The sequence below is a fragment of the Mirounga leonina genome, unplaced genomic scaffold, assembly GCF_011800145.1.
Source record: "Mirounga leonina isolate KUSES-001 unplaced genomic scaffold, KU_Mleo_1.0 Mir_165, whole genome shotgun sequence".
Lineage (NCBI taxonomy): Eukaryota > Metazoa > Chordata > Mammalia > Carnivora > Phocidae > Mirounga > Mirounga leonina.
The window spans coordinates 3,704,760-3,731,271 of NW_023270415.1; the positions used below are offsets into that span (position 1 = coordinate 3,704,760).

General features: G+C 36.5%; 1 protein-coding gene across 1 annotated transcript in view; it reads left to right on the forward strand.

The window, feature by feature from the left end:
- The window catches only part of SNTG1 (syntrophin gamma 1), a 956,725-nt gene that overhangs the window by 605,387 nt on the left and 324,826 nt on the right, over positions 1-26,512 (forward strand). The window contains exon 4 of the mRNA XM_035011136.1: positions 8,035-8,169. Within this exon, the coding sequence (XP_034867027.1) occupies positions 8,035-8,169 (135 nt within the window). The remainder of the gene's footprint in view (positions 1-8,034; positions 8,170-26,512) is intronic.

Consider the following 26,512-nt stretch of genomic DNA (forward strand, 5'->3'; position numbering starts at 1 on the left):
ATTTCAATATTATTTAAGTATATCAATTCAGATTCTCTGTAGAGCTGTCTTCACACTTTGGTGTGAATTAAAGTGATACATTGCTCTTTTAAGGATATTAAAGGCCATTCAAGTGTGTACTCAGTAGTGCATGGAGTTAGGCACCCGGGGATATAACCATTCTATTTTAGGAAAAAACACTATTTTACTAAACATTCAAAGCATTCTTTCATTCTTCAGGCAAAATGCAAACACTCATAGGTTAAAATATTCCATATTTGTTTAAAAGGTTTAAAATATTTTTATTGTATATAGATACCCCAAGAAAAACAACCATAATTAGATTATCTATGATACAGTTAAAAACAAACCAACAAAAAACTTGTTATTAACATTTGTGAAGATTGTTCTTTTAATGAGATGTCAAGTGTTAAGTTTCTTGCAAAAATATCTACTTTTATTTTTTTATTTTTATTCTTTTAAAGATTTTTTTTTTATTTATTTGAGAGAGAGAGGATGATAGACAGCATGAGAGGGAGGAGGGTCAGAGGGAGAAGCAGACTCCCTGCTGAGCAGGGAGCCTGATGTGGGACTTGATCCTGGGACTCCAGGATCATGACCTGAACCGAAGGCAGTTGCTTAACCAACTGAGCCATCCAGGCACCCAGCAAAAATATCTACTTTTAAAAAAACATTTGTCATAGTTGTTTCAAAGTTTAGAACATAAGCAAGATCTTTCAGAAAATTAATAAGTTGCTTATATATATTTTTAAAGATTTATTCATTTGAGAGAGAGAGAGAGCACTCACATGCATGCACATGAACCTGACAGTGGAGGGGAGGGGCAGAGGGAGAAAATCTCAAGCCAACTCCTGGCTGAGCTTGAAGCCTGATGTGGGGCTGATCTCACCACCCATGAGATCAAGACCTGAGCCGAAACCAAGAGTCATTTGCTTTCACTGACTGAGCCACCCAGGCGCCCCACTTTTATATTTTAATACTTAAGCTAAACTTTTTATTTTCTAAAGGATTTTCTCTACACTAACACTCTTCAAATTACATTATAGTTATTTATTTACAACCTCTCTTACGTGCTGCACTAAATACTATAATGTCAGTGTATAATTTATTCATCCTTTTAACTCAGTATCTATCAGTTCATACTTTTTAAAAATGATTTAATGCTTTAGAAACTTAAATTTAGAAACATAAATTTTAATTCTGTGACATTTCTAGTGCTAAATACGTAGTATCATACTCTTAATTTTGGATGTGGTAAGTCTGTTTCTATCTCGGTGCTTGTTATCTTATGTTTTGGGTAGTAAAGCACTCATTGAATGGATATTTGCATGAATGAGATACAAATGAAAAACAGGAGATTCATGAGATCCTTAAAGACAGAGTAGTGGCCAAATACTGTTTTAACACATGGCTTACCTTGGACTTCAGAGGTTGACCTAAGATTTATTTTTCAGACCTTTTTTTTAAACAAAATTGTTTGATTCATTGATTTGGAATATATATCAAGTATTATTTAAGGTTCAGAGATTTATTTTACAACGATAATACCATTGTGATCATCTTACCCTTGCTTCTATAGACAAAGGTTCTTGTTCTTTTGCAATGAGCCCTTTGATAATTTCTACCATTTTAGACTGTCCCCAGGGAAGAGTAAAGCGGTCTCAGAACTGCTCAGCAGCCATGTGTCTTCCACATGCTGGCTGGGTTGGCAGGAGTACAGAACTATGAGATACTCTGAAGATGATCAAATCCCCCCATAAATGGATCAAAGTCAATGAGTTTGTCTGAAATTTACAGTCTTAGAACATGTAAATGGACAGAAACCATAAAGAAAATTCAGCTTAATTCTCTCACTTTGCAGGTGAGGAAATTGAGAGGTTTTATGAAATGCTAAGTGCTATTTAATTAATTAGTTAAAAGCAAAACCATAATGTGTAGCTTAGAACTCCTGAGTCTAAGTTTGAGCATCTTTCTAAATTATAACATAGTCAAAGATATGTTGAATAAAACTTGATTTCTTTTGACTTCTAATAAGCTGTTAAAATGCAAATCTGATATCCATATCCATTGGACAGATCTAGCTAAATTATAACCATGCACATACCGGGAAGTCTCTTCTTTGAGAAGAAATGGAAATATGTCTAGTTCCATGTAAAATATCTTAATTTTCTAATACAGATCCTTTGTAAAAGAAAAGTTTATTAATTAAGAAGTTTCTCCTCTTAAAAAAATGTTGCAATACTTTTAAGGAGCTTGGATTTAGAAGTCTGATAAAATGCAAAAGTGAAGGTAGAGAATACAGTTGGGACAACACAAAATCCACAATTTAGAAGAAAAAGTGCATGTTATGGGTAGGTATAATTACTGATTTTCTGCTTTTAAAAGTGTCATCAAAATAATAATGTGTCAGGGGCACTTGGGTGGCTCATCGGTTAAGTGTCTGCCTTCGGCTCATGTCATGACCCCAGGGTCCTGGGCTTGAGCCCTACGTCAGGCTCCCTGCTCATCAGGGAGTCTGCTTCTCCTTCTCCCTCTGCCCCTTTTTCTCCTCCTCCTGCTCGTGCTCTCTCTCTCTCAAATAAATAAATAAAATCTTTAAAAAAAATAAAATTACAATGTGTTCAAGAAACCACTATGCTATCTTTAGTGTAGGTATTCCTCAAATTTCATTTTCACATCTGTCTTCCTTAAAATATGATCCACATCTTTGTGTTGACCATGAAAATACATATTTTTCTATAGCATATATTTAATAATTTAAAATTCATTTACATATATAATTTAATTTAGTCCTTCATATAATAAGAATTTGTGATTATGATTCAATCAACACATATTGAAAGAAATCCTACTATCAATTAAACACTGTACTAGGTCCTATATATGAATAGTCTTTAATGATAAAAACGGTGTTAACTTATTATTAAGATCTTCTTGTGATAACAATGTATGTGATGAGGTTAAATATTGTGATATTATTGAAGTCACTACATGTGATGCCTAAATACAGTTCTGGTTAATTGTTAGGTGAATATATTTATTCAATGAAAACCCTGAGTTCAGAAAAGGAAGCACTTGTCTTGGATGGAGTGGTCTTGGTAAACCTCAAGGCGAAGTGAGTCATGTACTAGTACTCGACAAATGGCTAGAATTTAGCCAAGGAAAAGGCCATGACAAGGGAAGACAAAATGCAATTGGAGGCATACTGCATCAAACGGCATTTAGGGCAATATTGCTATAATATGGTAGGGTATAAGAAATTACATGTCATTTAAAACTGTACGTTTACAGAACAAATTAAGTTATATCTGGCAATCAAAATATGGAAATATCAAGGATACCTGAAAAACTATGTACAGGACATGTCATGGTCTCTGCCCAGTTCCTTGTAGTTTGTAGTTTTTTATGTCTGATTTCAAGAATAAAGGAGCATAGAGTTTAAAAGCTTCATGAAAGCAGGGGCACCTGGGTGGCTCAGTTGGTTGAGCATCTGACTCGATTTTGGCTCAGGTCATGATGTCAGGTTCTGCGCTCAGTGCAGAGTCTGCTTGAGATTCTCTCTCTCTCTCTCCCTGCTCACACACTTGCTCTAAATAAATAAATAAATAAATAAATAAATAAATAAAATCTTTAAAAATTTTTTTCGTGAAAGCACATGTTCTTTCAAAGTCTAAAACCTAAATTAAAGATGCTTTAACTTTTTAAGATTTATTTATTTGAGAGAGAGAGATTGAGAGAACAAGTGGGAAGAGGGGCAGACAGAGAAGCAGACTCCTTGTGGAGCACAGAGACCAAGGCAGGACTCAATCCCAGGACCCCGGGATCATGACCTGAGCCGAAGGTAGATGCTTAACTGACTGAGCCACCCAGATGCCCAAAGAGGCCTTAACTTTTAAGTATAAAGGAATCATAGCCGATTTTTTAAAGTTCCAAGGTAATAGGTTTAAGCTAAGCATAAATTCTTGTTAAGTTTAAATGTGAGGTCTGTTTGTTTAAAACAGAGTAAATCCATGTAAATCCATAGACACACTTCATTGATTTACAGAAACAAGTCAATGACTAGATTTTAAAAAGTATTGCCTGTTAAATAATCAAGAGGCATGGCCTTTTAATATTCCTCTAAACAAACAATGTGGATTTTGTAAAATCCCCCTGCAATAGAGTATCATCCATCAGGCACAGGAAAACAACATTTGAATCTATATTATTTTTTATGAGTCATCCCTTTAAAATTTCAAGTTGTATGTACGTTTTATAATTTACATAGAGCACATACATCTCTTTACTTATGTGCAATGAGTACACAGTCCACAAAGTTTGAAGACAGATGATTGTCATGTTAAAAAAGAAACAGATAGGTGCAGGACTTAAGTTTATACTAAATGTGCAGCCAATACTTATTTAGGAGATTTTTTTTTGTTTTTTTATTTTTCAGCAGTTGTGCTGTGCTCGTGGTCACTCACAGTCCTGGTTCCCATTCTTAACCCTGAAGCAATCTATGGGGGATGAGGCTGTGCAGATTAAGCCTCTCCCCATATCAGACAGTGTCCTATGCATCCTCAGTAGTTTGTCTTTGATGGGAAAATCATCAGATCAGAGCGGTCTCACTCACTTTACCCCCCCCACCATTGGTTATTGCTTTTGATAAAGGAAGAACAGTGGGTTCGTGATGATGGCCTTCTCACAACTCTTTGCACTCCCGTAGGAGATTCTTGGTGACCGAAGTGTTACCTCCTGGTGAGAGACACTGATGGCCATGTCACTGTTTCTAGGAGGATTGGGTGAGGCAGCCTTCAAATGATCTGTGCATGAGGGAAATCAGAGCAAGTGGTTTGGAGCACAGACTCTGGAGCCCAGCAGCCTGGGTTCAGATCCTGAGTTCCATTCATTTCTGCTCCTCTGCTCTATTCCTACTTATGAAAACAGTTGCACTGGGTTGCTAGGAGGATCAAAAGAAATAATATTTCTGGAAACACAGTAAACTTTGTGCAAGTGGTTATTAAACAACAAATGAATATAGGGCTCCATTTCACTAGTGGTGATACCAGTCCAGCAGTGCTGCTCTGAATCAGAAGAGTGCCCTGAAACGGATTTTACCCATTCTTTTAATCTACTGTACCAGCTCTGATTCTAATGCAGTTGTTTACCAGCCCTCAACATCTTCTGCTCAAGGTTTATATTTCTGTTAACAAAAATTATGTTGTAACTTTCCCAATTCCTATCCATCTCCTGCTCTAAGAAATGTATTTATAAAACATAAATCACTGTTCAGATTTTTCTAGGACATCCCCAATACCTTTAAACTCCTAGAACATCACATAAGGGCCCTGACCTTCCTCCTCTTCACCTGGCACCTCTCCTCCCTTGGACTTTGCTGGATCATGCAGATTTAGGATTGATGCATTCTCATGCTTCTCTCTTCTTGAATCATGTCAGCTATCCATTCTTATGCTTTCATATTTTACTCCTTTCTCCGTCTTGAATAAAATAACTTTTGTCTTCTCTAATTATTTCCTCAATTTATTTTTTAAGACAAGCCATACATTTTTTTTATCTATAAAACTTTCTTTAACACCTCCCTCCCCCAAGAATATTTAACTCTTCTCTCCATGTTGCTCCCACATCAGATATCACATGGCATCTTATGTATATATGCATATTTTTGTAAGTAAGAATACTCCTCTGAGGTCAGAGACTATTGTCTGATTCACATCTCAATTATTTACAAATTATTTGAAAAACTGATATATTATGGGATTTTAAATGTATTTTCATGTACACAGCTGAATTTTTATAATAAGATATTATGTGACATCTATAACCCCTAAAGAATGAATTTAAGTTGAATTTGTTGATAAGCTTCATTAGTACTATTTTCTGTTTTCTTCAAATAGCTATTTATGTTTGTGTGTGTGTGTGTGTATTCATTTTAACAAAAGCTACTTCATTCTTTGTTTTAATTCTGTATTTTCAGGACCCAAATGTGAGCTCAAAGTCTGTATTCTGTTTTGCAGACAACTTTCTAATAACTAGGGGACATTTTATACATTATTTGAGTGAATGGCACTTTGACCACATTGGATGTGATGAGAGAAGTCTCATAGCTGTGTTTTTGTCCCTCAAACTTTCCCTGGATGATCTTTGATAGCTCTTTGATGTGTAACAATAATGTATTTATGGGCTCTCAGGGAAAGCCCCTCTTTCATCCTCATGTTGAGATAGAGCATTATTTGTGATTGCCAGCTCTATTCCATTATACTTCTGGAAGAAAATTGGCCCGAATGTACTGTACATTAAAAAATCAGCAAATGTGCTCAATTATGTTCACTTGGGTTTGATATTATTTTATACCCTCCTCTTTGCCATGCCACCTCAGAGAGTCCTGATGTTGGCTCCCAGCCAAGATCACATTGTAAGCATGAAAGACTTTTCTCTGTGAAAAATGTAGAAAATTATGTTCTATATTAAGGAAAATATCATTTGCCTTTGCTGAAATATTTTTGTCCTCTAGACATATCCACTTGAGTTATGCTCTAGAATAGATTAATCGACACAATTTAGTGAGTGCATGCTGTGCGCCTGTCTCATATAAAGGAGGAAAGAACAGCATCCTTGCACCTGGAAAAAACTTGTTTTTCCTTAAAAGATATCATAACCCTTACAATATAATTACAGACTAATATAAGACCACAGTGATAGAGAGTACAATGGTATGTATTAGCACAGGGGATGAAGCATTTACAGAAAGGATTATCTTTAGAGGCATCAGTAAGTCTGTTCCCATTTACATTATGAAACATTCTTTTAAAGAAATAAACTCCTAGCAATCCATATGTAAATTTATATTCCAAGAGAAAGCCTGGTATCAGTGCCTGGAGTTTTGTGCTCATTAAATACTAAGGATAAATACACATTTCTATATACTTATCCTTTTTTTATCCAAATTAAGAATGGTTTAATAATTATTAAATGAAAATGTAATTGCCAAAGTGGTCATTGTTCCTGTTGACTTTTTGGTGCAGAATGACAGCCAGTGATTATTTTCTGTTTCAAAAAAATTTCCTTTTGTATTTCTGACAAATGGGAACCTTAAGTGCATTTGCTAAGGAGCATATTTCTATTTATCTGGGTGAACATTGTACACCGACATGCTTCAGGAGTGATGGGCTTCATGGGCTTCTTCAGTGATTACTGAGATACTGGTGTAAAGCTATGTAGTACAAGTTCAGGAGTCTTCACAGGCTGTTTTTACAATTCCCAAAAATATGTGAGGCAAAAACAATGGATTGGAAATCACAAATCGTGGGTCCTAAGCCAGGCTCTGTTTTTAATTAACTGTATTAATTTAAGCAGTTCACTTCCCCCTTTATCCTCATTTTCTCATCTGTACAGCCTGTGTGTGTGTGTGTGTGTGTGTGTGTGTGTGTGTGGCGACTAGGAATGATGAAATCTTGGAGGATAGAAAAGATGTTAAGTGGGTATGGTTTCAGATTCAAAATTCTATGATAGAGACAGAATGTAGATTGGTGGTTGCCTAGGGCTGGGGAGGGGAGTGGGATGATGCACGTAATAGTTTTCCTTTTGGAGTGATGAAAATGCTCTAAAGTTGATTATAATTATGCCTACACAACTTTGTAATAAAAAGCACTGTCTTACACATCTTAAAGGGTTGAATTGTATAGAATGTAAATTGTATCTCAATAAATCTGTTACCAAAAATTTTATATTTAGATTGTAAGTATTAAACAAAACTTCCATTATTTTTCAAATATAGTGTATAAACTATACTCTTTACTCTCCTAATCTTATGTGGATTTTCTGACAAATCTCCATTACCTGAGGTCTACTTCACATGAAATTGTTAACCTTGTCTCTGCACCTATATTAAGTATTATGCTCCAGATTCATCAGAGTGCATTTTCCTTAGCTCTCAAATGCTATTCATCATGTTTTGCTGTGAATAGGCCATGAAATTATATTCTATAAACTAAGTATAATTTTTTTTTCTCTGTTTTGTTCTTTTCTTGCCTGAAGACAAAGACAGGGATTTGTTTGCTGCAGGATGGTAATCAGGAGCCTTTCAAAGTCCGGCTGCACCTAGCCAAAGATATTTTGATGATCCAGGAACAGGATGTGATATGTGTGTCTGGTGAGCCTTTCTATTCTGGTGTAAGTAGCTTTCCTTCTGTTGAAGTTTTTTGTTTTTTTGTTTTGTTTTGTTTTGTTTTCAATTTTTTTGTTAATAAAAATGTTTATTCACAGAAAATTCTTAATATATTTTCCTTTTACGTACAGAGCATAGTCAATCCTCCTGCATGTAATTTTTGTTGACATTATTAAGTAAGCAGTGTCCTTGTATAAGTACCAAACCTAAGTCCACAGCCAACCATTATGGCCCATCCCCACACATTAGGGCATCTCTTTGACTTCCAGTTATTAAGTGGCTGCAGTGACACTTGTATTATCTGATCTTGAGAAAGTGCATTCTACCTTTTCATACAGAGGGACTATCTGAGAACAGTGCAGGGCAGTTTTTCCTGCCCCAGTCTTATCTTGCAATGCACTGGACTTTTGGAGGTGGTACAAAGGTGGAGCCCGATGCTTTGCATTTGAGAAGCATGAGGCTTTAGGTGGCAGTCACTGGACTCAATGGCAATGCTTTTCTCCAGGGGATTGTGCATGAATGATTCCATGGACCTCCTTGATAGAATTATGCCCAAGCATCATAGCAAGTTCTGTCTAACGCTCTAACTGTTTGGCATGTTACCCTGCTGCTAATCCAGCCTCAGAAAGAGCCATAAATTATCGCTCAAAACTCATTGGTCTGCTTATAAGCACTGAAGTACAGCTGTGGAAGACATCTTTAGGTGAAATTAGATTATATTCGATAAGACAATTTTAACATTAAAGAGGACAACTTTTAGAATTTATCATTTATTATGTAATAACATTAAAGACATTATTTTAACAGTGTTACCAAATGTGATCTCAGAAGCAAATTACAGCAAATAACAAACAGTACTCTTCCTGGATTCCCAGACATCTATAGCTATTTAGCACAAAGATTTAATTTGTAGCTTATTCACAGATTTACCTTGGAGTATTTTGTTGGTGGTGAATAATGCTGAGCTGGAGTTTCCACCTCACTTTTCACCAACATCCTATGGGAGTCACACCAGGTCCTAAATCCATAGGCCCTTGCTAACTAAAGATAATGGACATTTTGCAGACTGTTAACTATTCTTTTGTCACAGACCATTTAAATCACCCTGAATCATGGGTCTGGCTGTCAAAGCTGATTAAATTGTTCTTATGGAGTGCCCATTCTTCCTTTTAGTTAATAAAAGAATAGCAGACAATGGTCACTTTCTCTCCCTTTTTTCCTTCCTTCCTTCTTCCTTCCTTCCTTCCTTCCTTCCTTCCTTCCTTCCTTCCTTCCTTCCTTCCTTCCTTCCTTCCTTCCTTTCTTTCTTTCTTTCTTTCTTTCTTTCTTTCTCCCTTTCTTTCTTTCTTTCTCTTTCTTCTTTCTTCATCCTTCTTTCTTCCTTTTACTCTTTCTTTTCTTCCTTCCCTCTTCCTCCTTCTCCTCCTTCTCTCCTCTCTCTCTCTCTTTTCAGTGAAGCAATATGATTCATACATATAACTCTCTGTAATGAATATATTACACAAATTCTAGGTAAGTAAAGTGTTGTAATTTGTAAAATTCAGTCTATCAATACTGAAATAATGTTAACTGATTTTAAACTATGTAGTCAAAATAGTTAATACACAAAAACCCAATCTCTCTTTTGAATAGAACACTGGGAAGAACTTGACAGAATTAAGGAGAAAAATCCTATGATAAAACCAACAAATATAAAAAAACAATTGACAAAATTTGACAGTCATTTATAAGAAATACTTTCAGCAAAGTCTGGATAGCATGGACCTCCCTTAATTCAATAAGCCTCTAATGAACACTTCCACTAACATTATAGTTTATATTGAAGATACTCTCTGAGGCTGTAAGCAAGTCAAGGATCATCACTTACTTCATTTTTACTCAATATTGTTTTGGTTGTACAGTAAGTCAGGAAATGGATATAAATGGCATAACAGTTGGGAAAGAAGAGGTAAACAGCTCTATTTTAGATGTCATGTTGGTGTACATAGAAACCCCTAAGTAATCTACAAGAAATAGAGTAACATACAAATTAGGTTGCTGGAAATAAGGACAATGTCCAAAGTTAATTGTATTTCCATAATTTGCAACAAACAAAATAAAAATGGAATCCACAATACATTGAAGAGATAATACACTCAGGAATAAATTTAACAAAATATGTACAAAGTTTTTACCTTGAAAACTATAGAACTGTGATAAATGAAATGAAAGTAAACAAGTAAATGGAGAAATGTAACTAAATACTAAGTTTTCACATCTTCCTAAACACCCGATATCAATTAAAATCCCCAAAATATTTTTGTAGACCATGGCAAGTTGATTCTAGGATTTACATGGAAATACAAAGACTCAGTACAGCCCAAACAATCTTTAATAAGTAGAACAAAGTTGGAGTGTTTATACTTCCTAATTTCAGAACTCACTGTAAGTTGCCAAAATGAATACAATGTGATATTGTCGCAAGTACAGGCACGTGAATCAAATGGAACATTATAGAGTCCAGAAACAGACCCACACTCATATGGCCAATGGCTTTTTTTATTGTGGTAAACTATACATAACATAAAATTTACCATTTTATTTATTTATTTTTTAAGATTTTATTTATTTATTTGACAGAGAGAGAGAGAGCACAAGCAGGCAGAGTGGCAGGCAGATGGAGAGGGAGAAGCAAGCTCTCTGCTGGGCAGGGAGCCGGATGCGGGGCTTGATCCCAAGACCCTAGGACCATGACCTGAGCCGAAGGCAGCTGCTTAACAGACTGAGCCACCCAGGCGCCTCAAAATTTACCATTTTAACCATATTTAAGTGTACTGTTCAGTGGCATTGATCATATTCACATTGCTGTGAACCTATCACTGCTATCCATATCCAGAATTTTCATCATCCCATACTAAAACTCTGTGCCTATTAAGTAATACTCCCCTCAGCCCTTGATAACCTCTATTCTACTTTGTCTCTATTAATTGACTTGTGAGTGGATCACACACTATTCATCCTTTTGGGTCCGGTTTATTTCATTTAGTATAATTCTTCAAGATTCAGCCATGTTGTAGGATGTATCAGAATTTCCTTCCTTTATAAGACTGAATAATATTCTATCCCCGTGTATATACCATATTTTGTTTACCTTGTTCATCCATCCATCCAACAGTGTACATTTGGGTTGTTTTCACCTTTTGGCCCTTTGGAATAATCCTAACATGAACATGGGAGCACAGATATATGAGTCATTGTTTTTCATTCTTTTGTGTATGTTCCCAGAAGTGGAATTGCTGGATGAAATGGTAATTCTGTGGCAGTTTTTTTGTTTGATCTCTTATCAGATATGTGATTTGCAAGTAATTTTCTCCCAACATATGAGCTGCTTTTTTATTCTGTTGTTTCCTTTGATGCACAGATTTTAATTTTGATGAAGTTCAGTTTATTTTTCTTTTGTTGACTGTACTTTTGGTGTTATATGTAAGAAATCATTGCCAGATCCAATGTCATGAAGATTTTCCCCTATATTTTCTTCTAAGAGTTCCTAGTTTCAGTTCTTACATGTCCATCATGTATATTGATTTATTTTGAATTAATTTTTGCATATGGTGTTAGGTCCAGCTTCATTCTTTTGTGGGTGGGTATCCAGTTTTTCTGACACCATTTCATCTTGGTACCCTTGTCAGAAATCATTTGACCATGTATTTAAGGGTTTATTTCTGAGCTCTCTATCTATAAGTCTGTCTGTTTTTATGTCAGTACCATACTGTTTTGATTACCTTAGCTTTGTGGTAAATGTTGAAATCAGGAAGCATGTACCATCCAGCTTTGTTCTTTCTCAAGAATGTTTTGGCTACATAGAGCTCCCTGAGATTCCATATAAATTTTAGGATGGATTTTTCTATTTTCATAAAAAATGACATTATGAATTAGTAGCTAGCTTTGGATAATATTGCCATTTCAACAGTAGTGAGCCTTCTAATCCATGAATGCAGGATGTCTTTTCATTTATTTATGTCTTTAATTTCTTTTGGTAATGTATTGCGGTTTTTAGTGAATGTCTTTCACCTTCTTGTTAGTTAATCTGACTTTTTTTATTATTTATATGCTATTGTAAATGGAGTTGTTTTCTTAATTTTCTTTTCTTTATTCAACGGATTTTTGTGTATTCTTTTTGTATCTTGCTACTTTGCTGATTTTTTTTTTTTTTTTTTTTTTTTTAGTTCTAATGGCTCTGTGTGTGTGTGTGTGTGTGATGTATGTGTATAATCTTTAGGTTTTCTTTATATAAAATCATGTCATCTGTGAGCAGAGATAATTTTACATTTTTCCTTCCAATTTGGTTATCTTTTATATCTTTTTCTTGCCCAATTTCTCTGTCTAAGACTTCTATTACTATGTTTAATAGAGGTGGTGAAAGTAGGCATCCTTACTTTTGATCTTAGAGAGAAAGCTTTAAGTCCACCTCTGAGTCCAGTCTTACCTGTAGGTTTTTCATATATGGCCTTTATTATTTTGAGGTAGTTTTCTTCTAAGATTTTTGACTATTAAAAGGGTGTTGAATTTGCCAAATGCTTTTTTCTGCATCAATTGATAAGATTATGTGTGTGTTTCCTTCATTCTGTTAATATGGTATATTGAATCTCATATATTGTATCATCTTTGTATTCCAGGGATAAATCCCACTTGGTCATGATACATAATATTTTTAATATGCTGGTGAGTTCTGTTTGCTAGTACTTTGTTGAGGATTTTTGCATCAAAGTTCATAAGGGTCATAATAGTTTCTTTTCTTATAGTCTTTTTCTGATTTCGGTATCAAGGTAATATTATCCTCAATGGGTAAGTTAGGATGTTTTCCCTCCTCTTAGTTTTTTGTTAAGAGTTTGAGAAGAATTGGTATTATTTCTTCTTTAAATGTTTGGAAGAATTGACTAGTGAAATTAGCAGATTCAAGACTTTTCTTTGTTGGAAGATTTTTGATTACTGATTTAATCTCTTTACTAGTGTTATATTTGTTCAAATTTTCTATTTCTTCATGGTTCAGTGTGAGTAGGTTTTGTGCCTTCAGGAATTTGTCCATTCCATCAAGGCTATCCAGTTAATTCTTCATTCTCTCTTTGGATTTTTTAAAATTTCTATCAAGTTTGTAGTAATGTCCTCACCTTTTTTTTTTTTTTGATTTTAGTCATTTCTTTAGTATTTAATATTCTTTTTATCTTAGCCAATCTAGGTAAGCAGTTATGATTTTGTTAACCTTTTCAAAGAACACATTTATTTCATTGATTTTCTCTATTGCTTTTCTATTCTCTCTTTTATTATCTCAGTTCTAATCATTATCATTTCCTTCCTTCTGCTAGCTTTATGTTTAGTATGTTTTTTTCTTTTTCTATTTTCTTAAGTGGTTAAGTTAGGTTGTTGGTTTGAGATCTTTTTTTTTTAATGTAAACTTCTATAGCTAAAGGTTCCTTCTTGGCACTGCTTTCCCTGCATCGCAACATTTTGATATGTTATACTTTCATTTTCATTCATCTCTGACATGTTCTATTTTCCCTTGTGATTTCTCCCTTTCCTATTGGGTGCTTAAAAGTATCTTAATTTCCAGAAATTTGTGAGTTTTCACTTTGCCTTCTGTTAGTGATTTCTAACTTCAACCTGTTGTGGTCAGAGAAGATACTTTGTGTGATATCTACCTTCTAAACTCTAAGACTTAATTTGTGGTCTAACATATGATATATCCTAGAAAGTGTACCATGTGCACAAGAGAAGAATGCTAGCCTTTGAATAGGATATACTGTCCTGTTTGTATGCCTTGTGAATTTTGTTGAAAATTGGACATTTGACTCTTACAATGTGGTCACTCTGGAAATCAAATTCTTCCCTTTCCCCGGGGTTTGCAGCTTTTGTTTGTTTTTAGTCTTTAATTTTTGTAGGTCATCTCTATGCCAGGGATTGGCCTAGAGTGTCAACTTGAGGTCTTCTCAAATCTTGCCTGAGCCTATGTCTTCCCCTGAGCATGCATTGTGACTTTGTAAATTTCCCCATATATACATACAGTTTCTTTTGAGTATCTTAATTTTTAAGTGTTTGGCTCCCAGAAGAGGAAATAGGGAGAAATGAAGGGAAAGGAAGGCTCTGCTCTTTAAATCCCCTGGAAGTTGCTTCAGCCCGTGGGGGTTGCAGCTTGCTGTCTCTACATCTCTGCAATCAAAAGTAAATATCAGTGATCAGAACTTGGATCCCCAATATTTGGAGTAGAGTCCCCATTGCCTACCCTGTTTCCAATAAGCCAAGTGTAAGCTTCTCCAGGAACAGGTACACAGGTGTTTGTCACTGGGCTGGCGGGGGGGATGGGTAGTTGCCACGGTTCTGAGAGCAGAAATTGACCTAAATTAGCCATGATTTACCATCCAAAACTTCTCCTGAAAGTTGCAATCTTGACAATAGACTCTAGAATCCAAAAATAATTACACCAGACAAATTCTACCAGTGCAACTGTCTAGGTAGAAAAAAGAATTCTTGGTGCTTCCTATTCCTCCCATCTTCTTTAATGCCACTGGTCAGTTGTCAAACCAGTTCAAAGGGGAATAAAAATCTTTTCAATAAATAATGCTAGAACATCTTAATAAATATATGGAAAAACTAAGATTACACCTGACTCCTACTTTATATGAATTACAAATATTTTGAGATTGATCTTACTGAAAATGTAAAACTAAAACAAATACATTCCTGGAAAAAAAAAAAAACATAGGAAAACGGTTTTGTGTTCAAGGGTAGACAAAGATTTTTTAGGATGAAACAATACTAATAAAATAAAAAAGAATGGTAATGTGAACTTCATCAGATTTTTTTAAAAATTGAACTTTAAAAAATCCTTTTTAAGAAAATGAAATGGCAAACCCCAGATTAGGGGAAAATATTCCCATTTGACATAAGGCTTGTGTCTAGTATATATAAAGAATTATCACAAATTAAAAAACAAACAAATAAACAACCCAATTAAAGAAAACAAATAACAACAACTGAGAAAAGACCACAAAGTAAGATATGCAACTCACTAAGGAGAGCATAAAAAGATGTTCTAATTTATCCAGTCATCAAGAAATTGCAGATCAGATTAAAATGCCATAATATACAACTTCACACCCATTATAATGGCTTAAAAAAAGACTTGGCAAAGATGTGGTTCATTTAGAAATCTCATGCATTATTGTACCAATTGAGCAACAACTTTGGAAAACTATTTGGCAGTTTCTTATAAAGTTAAACATAAACCCACCCTAAACTAAAAAAAAAAAATCCTTCTCCTTGGGATTTCCCCAAGAATAATGAAAACAAATGTTCACAAAAAGACTTGCGCAAGAATATGCAAGTTGTGAACTAAAACAAATTGTGAAATGATGAATGAATTCCGGTACATTCAGAAAATGGATTTGTATTCATTTATGCCTTCAGTAAAGAAATAAATAAGGGATTTTCAGTTTCTGGTTCTACGTATAGGAGCTTGGAAGTCACAACTCAGTCATAACAAGTAAAATCTGAACAGACTGGAAAATCTTCAGCTCTCCTTGGATCCATCAGAGAGGGGAGGACACAGGGCAAACTGCTGCCCCCAAGACTGGTTAGACAAGACAGGCAAATACAGGGAGTCACAGCTTACCACATAAGAAGCCCATGCACAGAAACCACTGTGGTCCCTAGTACAAGGGTAAGAAAGCCAGAACTGTAATTGAATTGCTGGAGGCTCAGTGTGGACAAGTCTGAGAGTTAAAAATGCAAGGGGATTTCTGGTTTCTGGTTCTGCTTTTAAGGAGCTTGGAAGTAAGTCACCACTCCTTCCTCAAAAATATAAAGTCAAACAGACTGAAAAATCACCAACTCTTCTTGGATTCATAAGACAGAAAACAGGGCAAACCTCTGCCCTCAGGATTGGAGAGACAGAGAGTTGAATACAGAGAGTTGCTGCTAACCAGAGCAAAGGCTCAAAAGCAGACAGTGGGAACCAGGGTAGGAAGACCAGAACAGTAATTGAAGAATTGCTAGCCACTCAGTGTAGGCAATCTGAGAATTAAAAACTCCAGGGGGACCCAGTCATAGGGGCCCCCACAATGGTATGAAATTTGCATTCAGGAGTTTGACCAGTTTCTCACAGTAAAAATTGGAGAAAATCCCCTCAGGTGTCCCCTGAGCGGGAGGGAGAGATGGAACGATTTTGAAATAAGCCAGAGCACTCTGTTCTTCTTACCAACGTCTGCCCTCAGGGGAAGCTAGTTAATCAGAGCCTAAACTACTTGGGTGTTTTCAGACCCTAACTGACCTGAGGAAGGGAAATATCCAACTCCAGTGCCAACTCCAGGGCACTCTAGCCATCCTGTCCAACTCAAGGGGGTAGGAATAAACTGAGAAGATTATCAAAAGACTGAGCCCTAATCATAGGACTCTACAACTCTTCTCCTCCCCCGACACTATACCACCACATTATTAAAGGCCTATTGACAGTAGTTCCTTTTACCTAGTACTTCATGGGAAGCTACCAAGGAAATATTACAAGGAATACCAAGAAAATTACAAAAAAACACACACAAATTTTGAAGAAACAGAACAAACATCAGAACCAGACATGTCAGAGATGCTGGAATTATCAGATCAGAAATTGAAAATGACTGTGGTTAATATACTAATGTCTCTACAGCATAAAAGAGACAGCATGAGGAAAGACATAGGTAATGTAAGCAGAGAGCTAGAAACCCGAAGAAGGAACTAAAAAAATTCTAGAGATAAAAACATGGTAACAGAAATGATGAATGCTTTTGATGGGCTCATTAGTAGGCTGGACACAGCAGAGGACAGAATCTCTGAGCTAGAGGATTTATCAATGGAAGCCTCAAAACCTGAAAAATTAAGAGGACAAAGACTGAAAAAACAGAACAGAATATCCAAGGACTGTGGGGCAGCTACAAAAGGTGTAACACATGTACAACAGGAATATCAGAAAGAGAAGAAAGAGAAAAAGAAAGAAATATTTGGAACAATGATGACTGAGAATTTCCCCAAATTGATGTCAGGCACCAAACCACGGATGCAGAAATCTTAGAGAACAGCAGCAGAATAAATGCTAAAAACCTACACCTAAGCATGTAAATTACATAAAAGCAAAGATAAAGAAACAATACTAAAAAAGCCAGAAGGAAAAACACACCTCGCCTATAGAACAGAGATCAGATTTACAACTGTCTTCCCCTTATAAAGCACACAAACAAAGCAAACAAACACAAGAGAGTGGAGTGAAATATTTAAAGTGTTGAAAGGAAAATGTCTCCAACCTAGAATTCTGTACCCTGCAAAATTATTCTTCAGAGGTGGTGGAGAAACAAAGAATTTCTCAAACAAAAACTGAAGGAATTTGTTGGCAGTAAATCTGCCTTTCAAGAAATACTAAGAGAGGGGTGCCTGAGTGGCTCAGTTGTTAAGCGTCTGCCTTTGGCTCAGGTCATGATCCCAGGGTCCTGGGATTGAGCCCCGCATCGGGCTCCCTACTCCTCCCTCTCCCACTCCCCCTGCTTGTGTTCCCTCTCTCGCTGTGTCTCTCTCTGTCAAATAAATAAATAAAATCTTAAAAAAAAAAAAAAAAAGAAATACTAAAAGAAGCTCTTTAGAAAGAAGGAAAATAATATAGGTCAAAAACATGGATCTTTATAAAGAAAGGACGAGTAACAAAGAATAAATAAGTGAAAAAATAAAACCTTTCTTTTTTTTAATTCTTAATTGGCATAGAAGATAATAGTTTGTTCAAAATAATAACAGCAAAAATGTTTTTGATTATGTATGTTTATGAATATTATATATATGCTTAAGCATGCATATTACAAGTGAAATGACTGACAGAAATTAGACAAGGGAAGAGAGAGCAGCATCAGCATTATTTTGTTATTATAAGGTACTCATACTACCTGTAAAACAGTGTAGTGTTATTTGAACGTGGATTTGGATTAACTGCAAGTATATATTGCAAACTTTTGGCGAACTACTAAAAAAAGTAAAAAAGGAACTATGACTGATATGCTAAGAAAGGAGAGAAAGGAAAATCATACAAATACTTAATTTAAACAACAAAGGGCAGAAAAAGAGTGAAAGACAAAAATAAGATAAAAAACGGGGCAATAAATTGAAACAATAACAAATATGGTAGCCATTACTCTAACTGTATCAATAGTCACTATAAAATCAATGGTTTAATATGTCACAAAAAATTGTACGCCAAGACCAAATGGGATTTATCTCAGGTATGCAAGTCTGGTTCATCATTCAAAAATAAATTAATACAATCCATGACATCAATAGGTTAAAAAAGAAAAAAAAAACTTTCTAGTGGAAGAACCCTAGGAGGGAAGCCCCATTCCCCCCTTGGCACACTGTTACAAACAGACCCCATATCCTTTCCAATATATACCTCACTACTAGGCCAAATGAATTTGGACAGGAAAACATGTGGTTGCTACTGCTACTTAGGTAACCAGTTTTCTCTCTCACAAAATCACTGGAACTCATGAGGTCCCAGTCCTTTCCTTCTGAAAGCAGTTGCAGCTACTAAACAGGTATACCCTACGTGCACCTTTGTAGGCACCAGCAGGGTCTAGAGTGCTCTCAGCCACTGTCTTTCAGAAATCCCCAAATAAGGGGTCACTAGTCCCTATCTTTAAGGACACAGCAACATTTCAGGTCTATATGTTCATCCCACCCCTTGGTGGATCCTTCCAGAAGGTGGAGGAGACTGTGCCAGTGTTACAGGGATCTGCCCATATTTTTATGGTGCACTGCTTCCTACACAGTGGTGGTTCCCTTCCCAGCCACTGGCCACTCGCGGGCTCAGGGCTTTCTCCATCTGTGGGAGTGCAGTACCTGTGCACCGGGCAAGGGAAAATGCTGGGAATTGCCTCCCACAGAGGCAGCCCTCAACCAGTGACCAATAAGAGCTGGAGGGTGAGCACCAGCTTCTTCAATTTTGAGTGGGTACTTTGAGGGACATTCCAATTCCCAGTAGGACAGAACCATCTACACAGAGCAGTAACCCACTTGAAAACACTCCCTGTATTGGCCTCATTTCCTTCTGCTCTCCAAATCCCTTTCCTTCATTTGAGAGCATTTCCTGGGACACATCCCAAATGAAATTCTACCTTCTATATCTACATCTGGGGGAAACCAATCTATGAAAAAGAATGTAGTGCCCTCCGCTCTCAGACTTAAACTGTTGTTCTCTGGGAAAACTCTGCTTTTTAAAACCTCCCACTGCCAAAGGCCCTTAGACACCTCTCTGTTGAAAACCAGTCCCTCTTTGAATGTGATCTTCACAATGTACGGTCTCTGTGATCTCTCCACAAAGGTAGCTTGACTTTTCACTTAAGATAAGTTTGGAGGGTGGGGTATCTGGGCTGAGATACTCATCTAACTTTTGAGAGAATAAAGTCACGTTTGTGTGTAACAACTGAAACATTGTTGACACTTAGTCTCCTTAAGTTAGTGGAAAAGTTAGGAGAGAATTCTTAGGGCATAGCAGATATTAGGTGGAGACTCCAGACAAATGAAATCTGGGGGCAATGTTATGAAGCTCTGGTTGGACAATGTGGGAATAGAAAATTCATGGTAAGTGTGTGAGGAGGTGCCTCCATGAGAAGGCAGGAAAGACACTGGATTGGGATGATGAAGGGAAGTCTGTTAGGGACTGAGTGTATGTTCATCCCCAAGTTTCATAGGTTAAAGCCTCACCCCAAATGGTGGGAACTTTGGGATGTAATTAGGTTAGATGAGGTGATGAAGATGGAGCCCTATGATGGGATAAGCACCCTTACAAAAAGAGGATGACTTCCTCTTCTCCCCATGTGGAGGTAGAGCAAGAAGGCGGCCATTTGTAAGCCAGGAAATAGGCCTTCACCAGAATTCAACCCTTCTGGCTGGCACTCTGATCATGGACTTCCAGTCTCCAGGATTGTGAGAAAATAAATGTCTGTTGTGCAGTCCATTCTGTACATGGTATTTTGCTACAACAGTCTGAGCTAAGACAGAACCTTTACTTCAGGAATGGGGTGTGGAATTTGAGGGAGGAGGGGAGTATGGGGAACACCACATAGGCCACAGGTCAGGATGAAAACACCATAGCCTGGTGAACTTTATCAGCAAACTAAGGTGGAGCTGAGCTCCTGAAATGCTATCAGTATGAGGTTTGTAATGAAAATGACAGAGTAATCACTCTCATCAGATAGGGGCTTAAACCCATGTTCTCATTCCCTGTTCAGGGAGTTTTAAAGTTTACAACAGAACTGAGCCACAGACTGGGGCAAAGGAAAGGCACCTTGGCAAATGACACTTTTATTCTAGTTACATGCATAAAGTTCAACAAAATGTTGATCATTTGGAAAGTTTGGAAACATTTTCAATTATCAGTGACAAAGAAGTAAAGCTCAGATATCTAATGCAATTACTGTGACTTCTACCAGCAAGCATGCTAGATTTTTGTCCCAGGGCTTTGTATTTGCTACTTTTCTGGAACATTCTATGATTTGTTCAGAGATTATATGATTGAAGTTTTAGCATTGAGTTCATATCAGTTAAGGCCTATTCCATCTGTGATAATTTGGAAACAGTAGAAAAATGCCAACAGCAATTACTCAAGACCTTCAGATGCAGATAGGACAGTGACTGCTGATCAGAATGATATATAGTGGTTGTCAGATAGATATGTTGAAGGTTCAGTTAACATAAAAGAAAGTTATCATCTTCCCTTGTGCTCAGAAATCATTCAGTCCCTGTCATCCTCTGAAAGATCTACCGCTCTTAAGTTAGAGATGGCTGTGGCTGACCTAGTGATATTATCCCCTCCAATGTTGCCCTGAAGAAAGATCAATTTAGCCTATGATAGTTTTAAATGTTGACAAAAAATGTTCAGAAAGCCATTGAGGCTAAAATCAATATGTGATAGCTACATATTTCATTATGAAGATGACAGTTTCAAACGTGTAGCCAGCAGAAGGCAAGAAAGTCTTGGACATTAAATCCCATATATGGTAGAAATACCAGATAGTGATATAGAATCAATATCAAGTAGCCCCTCTCCCCTGATCCATGAGGGATACAGTCCAAGAGCCCCAGAAGATGCCTGAAACCATAGATAGTATCAAGTGTTTTTTCCTATACATACATACTTATGATGAAGTTTAATTTATAAATTGGGCACAGCAAGAGATTAACAACTGATAAAGTAGAATAATTATAACTATACCCTGTAATAAAAGTTATGCAGATGTGGTCTCTCTCTTTCTCAAAATATCTTATTATACTCCACTCACCCTTCTTTTTGTGATGATGTGGGATGATCAAATGCGTATGTGATGAGATGAAGTGAGGTGAAGGACAGAGGCATGTGATATAGTAGTAGGCTGCTATCGACCTTCTCATGGCACATCAGAAGGAAGACCACTTGCTTTCTGACCACAGTTGATCCTGGGTAACTGAAAATGCAGAAAGCAAAACCTTGGGTAAGGCAGAAGTCAGGGGGTGGGGGTGCTACTGTAATCAGTACTTTAGCAGAGTTCTAATGGGCATCATTAGAATTTAGAATCAACAAAACAAAACAACTTTCTTTATTTGTGCTTGTGGGAGAAACATGCAATTAGTAATCTCCCTAGCAAAACCATAATTTCCTGAAGGTAACATTCAGAGAAATTAACAGCTGCCTTTAGCCTTGGAGTCAGTGCTAACTCCCACAGGGGATGTGACAGGATGCAGAGCAGTCTGGGTGAGTTTCATTACCTGTGGAAAATTTGATCAGAAGAGAGATTGTAGCTAGATTAGATAGTGTGCTCACTGATGGTAGATTTTATTAGGTCACCTAGGACAGATGTGTGTAGCCTCAGATAATTTTTTTTTTCCCACATCAAAGAGCCATTCAATGCAGAGATCAGAATCTGTGCACACACAAACACGTAACATATACATTATATTTTTCAAACTTTTATTTTTTAATTTTTATTTTCACTTTTTTTTTAAGATTTATTTATTTTAGAGAGAGAGAGCATGAGCGAGAGGGGCAGATGGAGAGGGAGAGGGAATCCCAAGTGGACTCTGCACCAAGCATGGAGCCCAATCTGGGGCTGGATCTCTTGACCCTGAGATCAGGACCTGAGCTGAAACCAAAAGTCGGAGACTTAATCAACTGGGCCCTTCAAGGGCCCCTATTTTTTAAACTTTTAAAAGTAGTCTTGAATGCCAATAATTACTTATTAGAACATGCTATAAAATTTGATCTAAGTAAATGCATGATTTTTTCAAGTCAGTTTTACAGGTAAAAGGGGTCATTGATAAGTAAAATTAACACAAAAGCTATTAGTGTAATTCTGACCGTTTTTAAATTTTATGTGTATGAATGAAACAATGGAGGGTATATATTTCTGTTCCTCCTTTTTGACCTTTCTTTTTTGGGGAGACAGCCATTCCAAGTAAGATTAGGAAAGGGGGGGTTTGAATATTTCTCAAAATTAAAAAATAGTCATAGGTAAACAATTATGCTTTATATAGCCATGATTTTATAATAGAAGGACATATACAAAGTCCTGACCTTCAAAACTAGACATTTAAATGTGGACCATATATTAGATAATATTATGGTGGCAGTTTTAAATTGGGAGTGTTGATGATATTGGCAAGATACATTTGGAAAAAGAACATGTCCTTGTTCTTAGAAAAAATATATAGGAAAATTTAGGGGTGAAGTATCAAGATGTCTGTAACTCACAAATGCTTCAGCAAAAATAATACCTAAATCATTATCTAGAAAACAAGAGAGTATTTATAAATGTGGCAAATATAAGCATCTTGTTAATTTTATTTTTTATTAACATATATTATTTGTTTCAGGAGTATAGGTCTGTGATTCATCAGTCTTACACAATTCACAGTGCTCATGATAGTACCTACCCTCCCCAATGTCCATCACCCAGCCACCCCATCCCTCCAACCCCCCTCCACTCCAGCAACCCTGTTTGTTTCCTGAGATTAAGAGTCTCTTATGGTTTGTCTCCCTCTCTGGTTTTGTCTTGTTTCATTTTTCCGTCCCTTCCCCTATGATCCTCTGTCTTGTTTCTCAAATTCCTCATATCTGTGAGATCATATGATACTTGTCTTTCTCTGATTGACTTATTTCACCTAGCATAATACCCTCTAGTTCCATTCAAGTCCTTGCAAATGGCAAGAATTCATTTTTTGATGGCTGCATAATATTCCATTGTACATCTTCTTTATCTATTCATCTGTTGATGGACATCTAGGCTCTTTCCATAGTTTGGCTATTGTGGATATTGCTTCTATAAACATTGGTGTGCATGTGCCCCTTTGGATCACATTTGTATCTTTGTGGTGAATACCCAGTAGTGCAATTGCTGGGTCATTCGGAAGCTCTATTTTCAACTTTTTGAGGAACCTCCATACTGTTTTCCAGAGTGGCTGCACCAGCTTGCATTCCCACCAACAGTGTAGGAGGGTTCCCCTTTCTCCACATCCTTGCCAACATCTGTCATATTCTGGCTTCTCAATTTTAGCCACTCTGACTGGTGTGAGGTGGTATCTCATTGAGGTTTTGATTTGTATTCCCCTGATGACAAGTGATGTTGAGCACTTTTTCATGTGTCTGTTGGCCATTTGGATGTCTTCTTTGGAAAAACGTCTGTTCATGTCTTCTGCCCATTTCTTGATTGGATTATTTGTTCTTTGGGTGTTGAGTTTGAGAAGTTTTTTATAGATTTTGGATACTAGCCCTTTATTTGATATGTCATTTGCAAATATCTTCTCCCATTCTGTTGGTTGTCTTTTAGTTTTGTTGACTGTTTCCTTTGCTGTGCAAAAGCTTTTTATCTTGATGAAGTCCCAATAGTTCCTTTTTGCCCTTGTTTCCTTTGCCTTTGGCGATGTTTCTAGGAAGAAGATTCTGTGGCTGAGGTCAAAGAGGTTGCTGCCTGTGTTCTCCTTTAGGATTTTGATGGACTCCTGTTTCACATTGAGGTCTTTCATCCATTTTGAGTCTATTTTTGTGTGTGGTGTAAGGAAGTGGCCCAGTTTCATTCTTCTGCATGTGGCTATCCAAGTTTCCCAACACCATTTGTTGAAGAGACAGTCTTTTTTCCATTGGACGTTCTTTCCTGCTTTGTTGAAGATTAGTTGACTATAGAGTTGAGGGTCCATTTCTGGGCTCTCTTTTCTATTCCATTGATCTATGTGTCTGTTTTTGTGCCAGTACCATACTGTCTTGATGATGACAGCTTTGTAATAGAGCTTGAAGTCCGGAATTGTGATGCCACCGGCTTTGCTTTTCTTTTTCAACATTCCTCTGGCTATTCAGGGTCTTTTCTGGTTCCATACGAATTTTAGGATTATCTGTTCCATTTCTTTGAAAAAAGTTGATGGTATTTTGATCATAAGTATTGCATTAAATGTGTAGATTGCTTTAGGTAGCATAGACATTTTCACAATATTTGTTCTTCTAATCCATGAGCCTGGAACACTTTCCATTTCTTTTTTTGTTTTGTTTTTCCATTTCTTTGTGTTTGCCTAAAATTCTTTCATGAGTACTCTATAGTTTTCTGAGTTCAGATTCTTTGCCTCTTTGGTTAGATTTATTCCTAGGTATCTTATGGTTTGGGGTTCAATTGAAAATGGGATCAAACATGTTGTTAATTTTAAATTAAGAGTCTAAAGGTGCACATTAGCCATTCTTGCAATGTGTTATAGACTTGATTTTTTTCAAAATGGCAACTGTGGAAAGATGACTATCTACAATCATTTTAAAGTATCAAAGTATAGTATAATATTTCCAAAGCTTTACTAAGAACGTAGGTCAGATCTATAATTTTAAAAAAACAGGAACTGAAATTGGCTTATTAAAACAACAATGCTTAGTTAATTTGCTTATCAGTTATATTGCTCTTATTTAAAACCTTTTATATACAAAATATATACCATACTTACATAAATTAATTTTTATAATATAATTTGTATTTGAAAAGCAAGAAGGATTTGGTCACTTGTGCCCAACATCAGTTTAAGAAGTAGAATGATACTCATACCCTCAGTGCTCCCCTCACTGGTACCTTTCTCCCTCTCCCATAGAGAAAAACTGATTTGCATTTTTTTGTTTATAATCCTATTAATTTTCTTTATTTAATACATATAAATACTATAAATCTATCCTTAATCTTTATCCACATATATGGATCATATATGTGTATGTATATAGATGGTAAATAGATGGATAAATGATAGATATTTAATTTTTTATTTATTTATTTATTTGTTTGTTTATTTATTTATTTATTTATTTATTTTATTCTTTTGTTAATCCCCATACATTACATCATTAGTTTTAGAAGTAGTGTTCCATGATTCATTGTTTGTGCGTAACACCCCGTGCTCCATGTAGAATGTGCCCTCCTCAATACCCACCACCAGGCTAACCCATCCTCCCACCCTCCTCCCCTCTAGAACCCTCAGTTTGTTTTCCAGAGTCCATCGTCTCTCATGGTTCGTCTACCCCTCCGATTTCCCCCGCTTCATTCTTCCCCTCCTGCTACCTTCTTCTTCTTCTTCTTTTTTTTTTTTTTTTAACATATATTGCATTATTTGTTTCAGAGGTACAGATCTGAGATTCAACAGTCTTGCACAATTCACAGCACTTACCAGAGCACATACCCTCCCCAGTGTCTATCACCCAGTCACCCCATCCCTCCCACCCCACCCCCCACTCCAGCAACCCTCAGTTTGTTTCCTGTGATTAAGAATTCCTCATATCAGTGAGATAATATGATACATGTCTTTCTCTGTTTGACTTATTTCGCTCAGCATAATACCCTCCAGTTCCATCCACGTCATTGCAAATGGCAAGATCTCATTCCTTTTGATGGCTGCATAATATTCCATTGTATATATATACCACATCTTCTTTAGCCATTCATCTGTCGATGGACATCTTGGCTCTTTCCACAGTTTGGCTATTGTGGACATTGCTGCTATAAACATCGGGGTGCACATAGCCCTTTGGATCCCTACTTTTGTATCTTTGGGGTAAATACCCAGTAGTGCAATTGCTGGATCATATGGTAGCTCTATTTTCAACTTTTTGAGGAACCTCCATACTGTTTTCCAGAGTGGCTGCACCAGCTTGCATTCCCACCAACAGTGTAGGAGAGTCCCCCTTTCTCCGCATCCCCGCCAACATCTCTCATTTTCTAGCTTCTCAATTTCAGCCATTCTGACTGGTGTGAGGGGGTATCTCATTGAGGTTTTGATTTGGATTTCCCTGATGCCGAGCAATATTGAGCACTT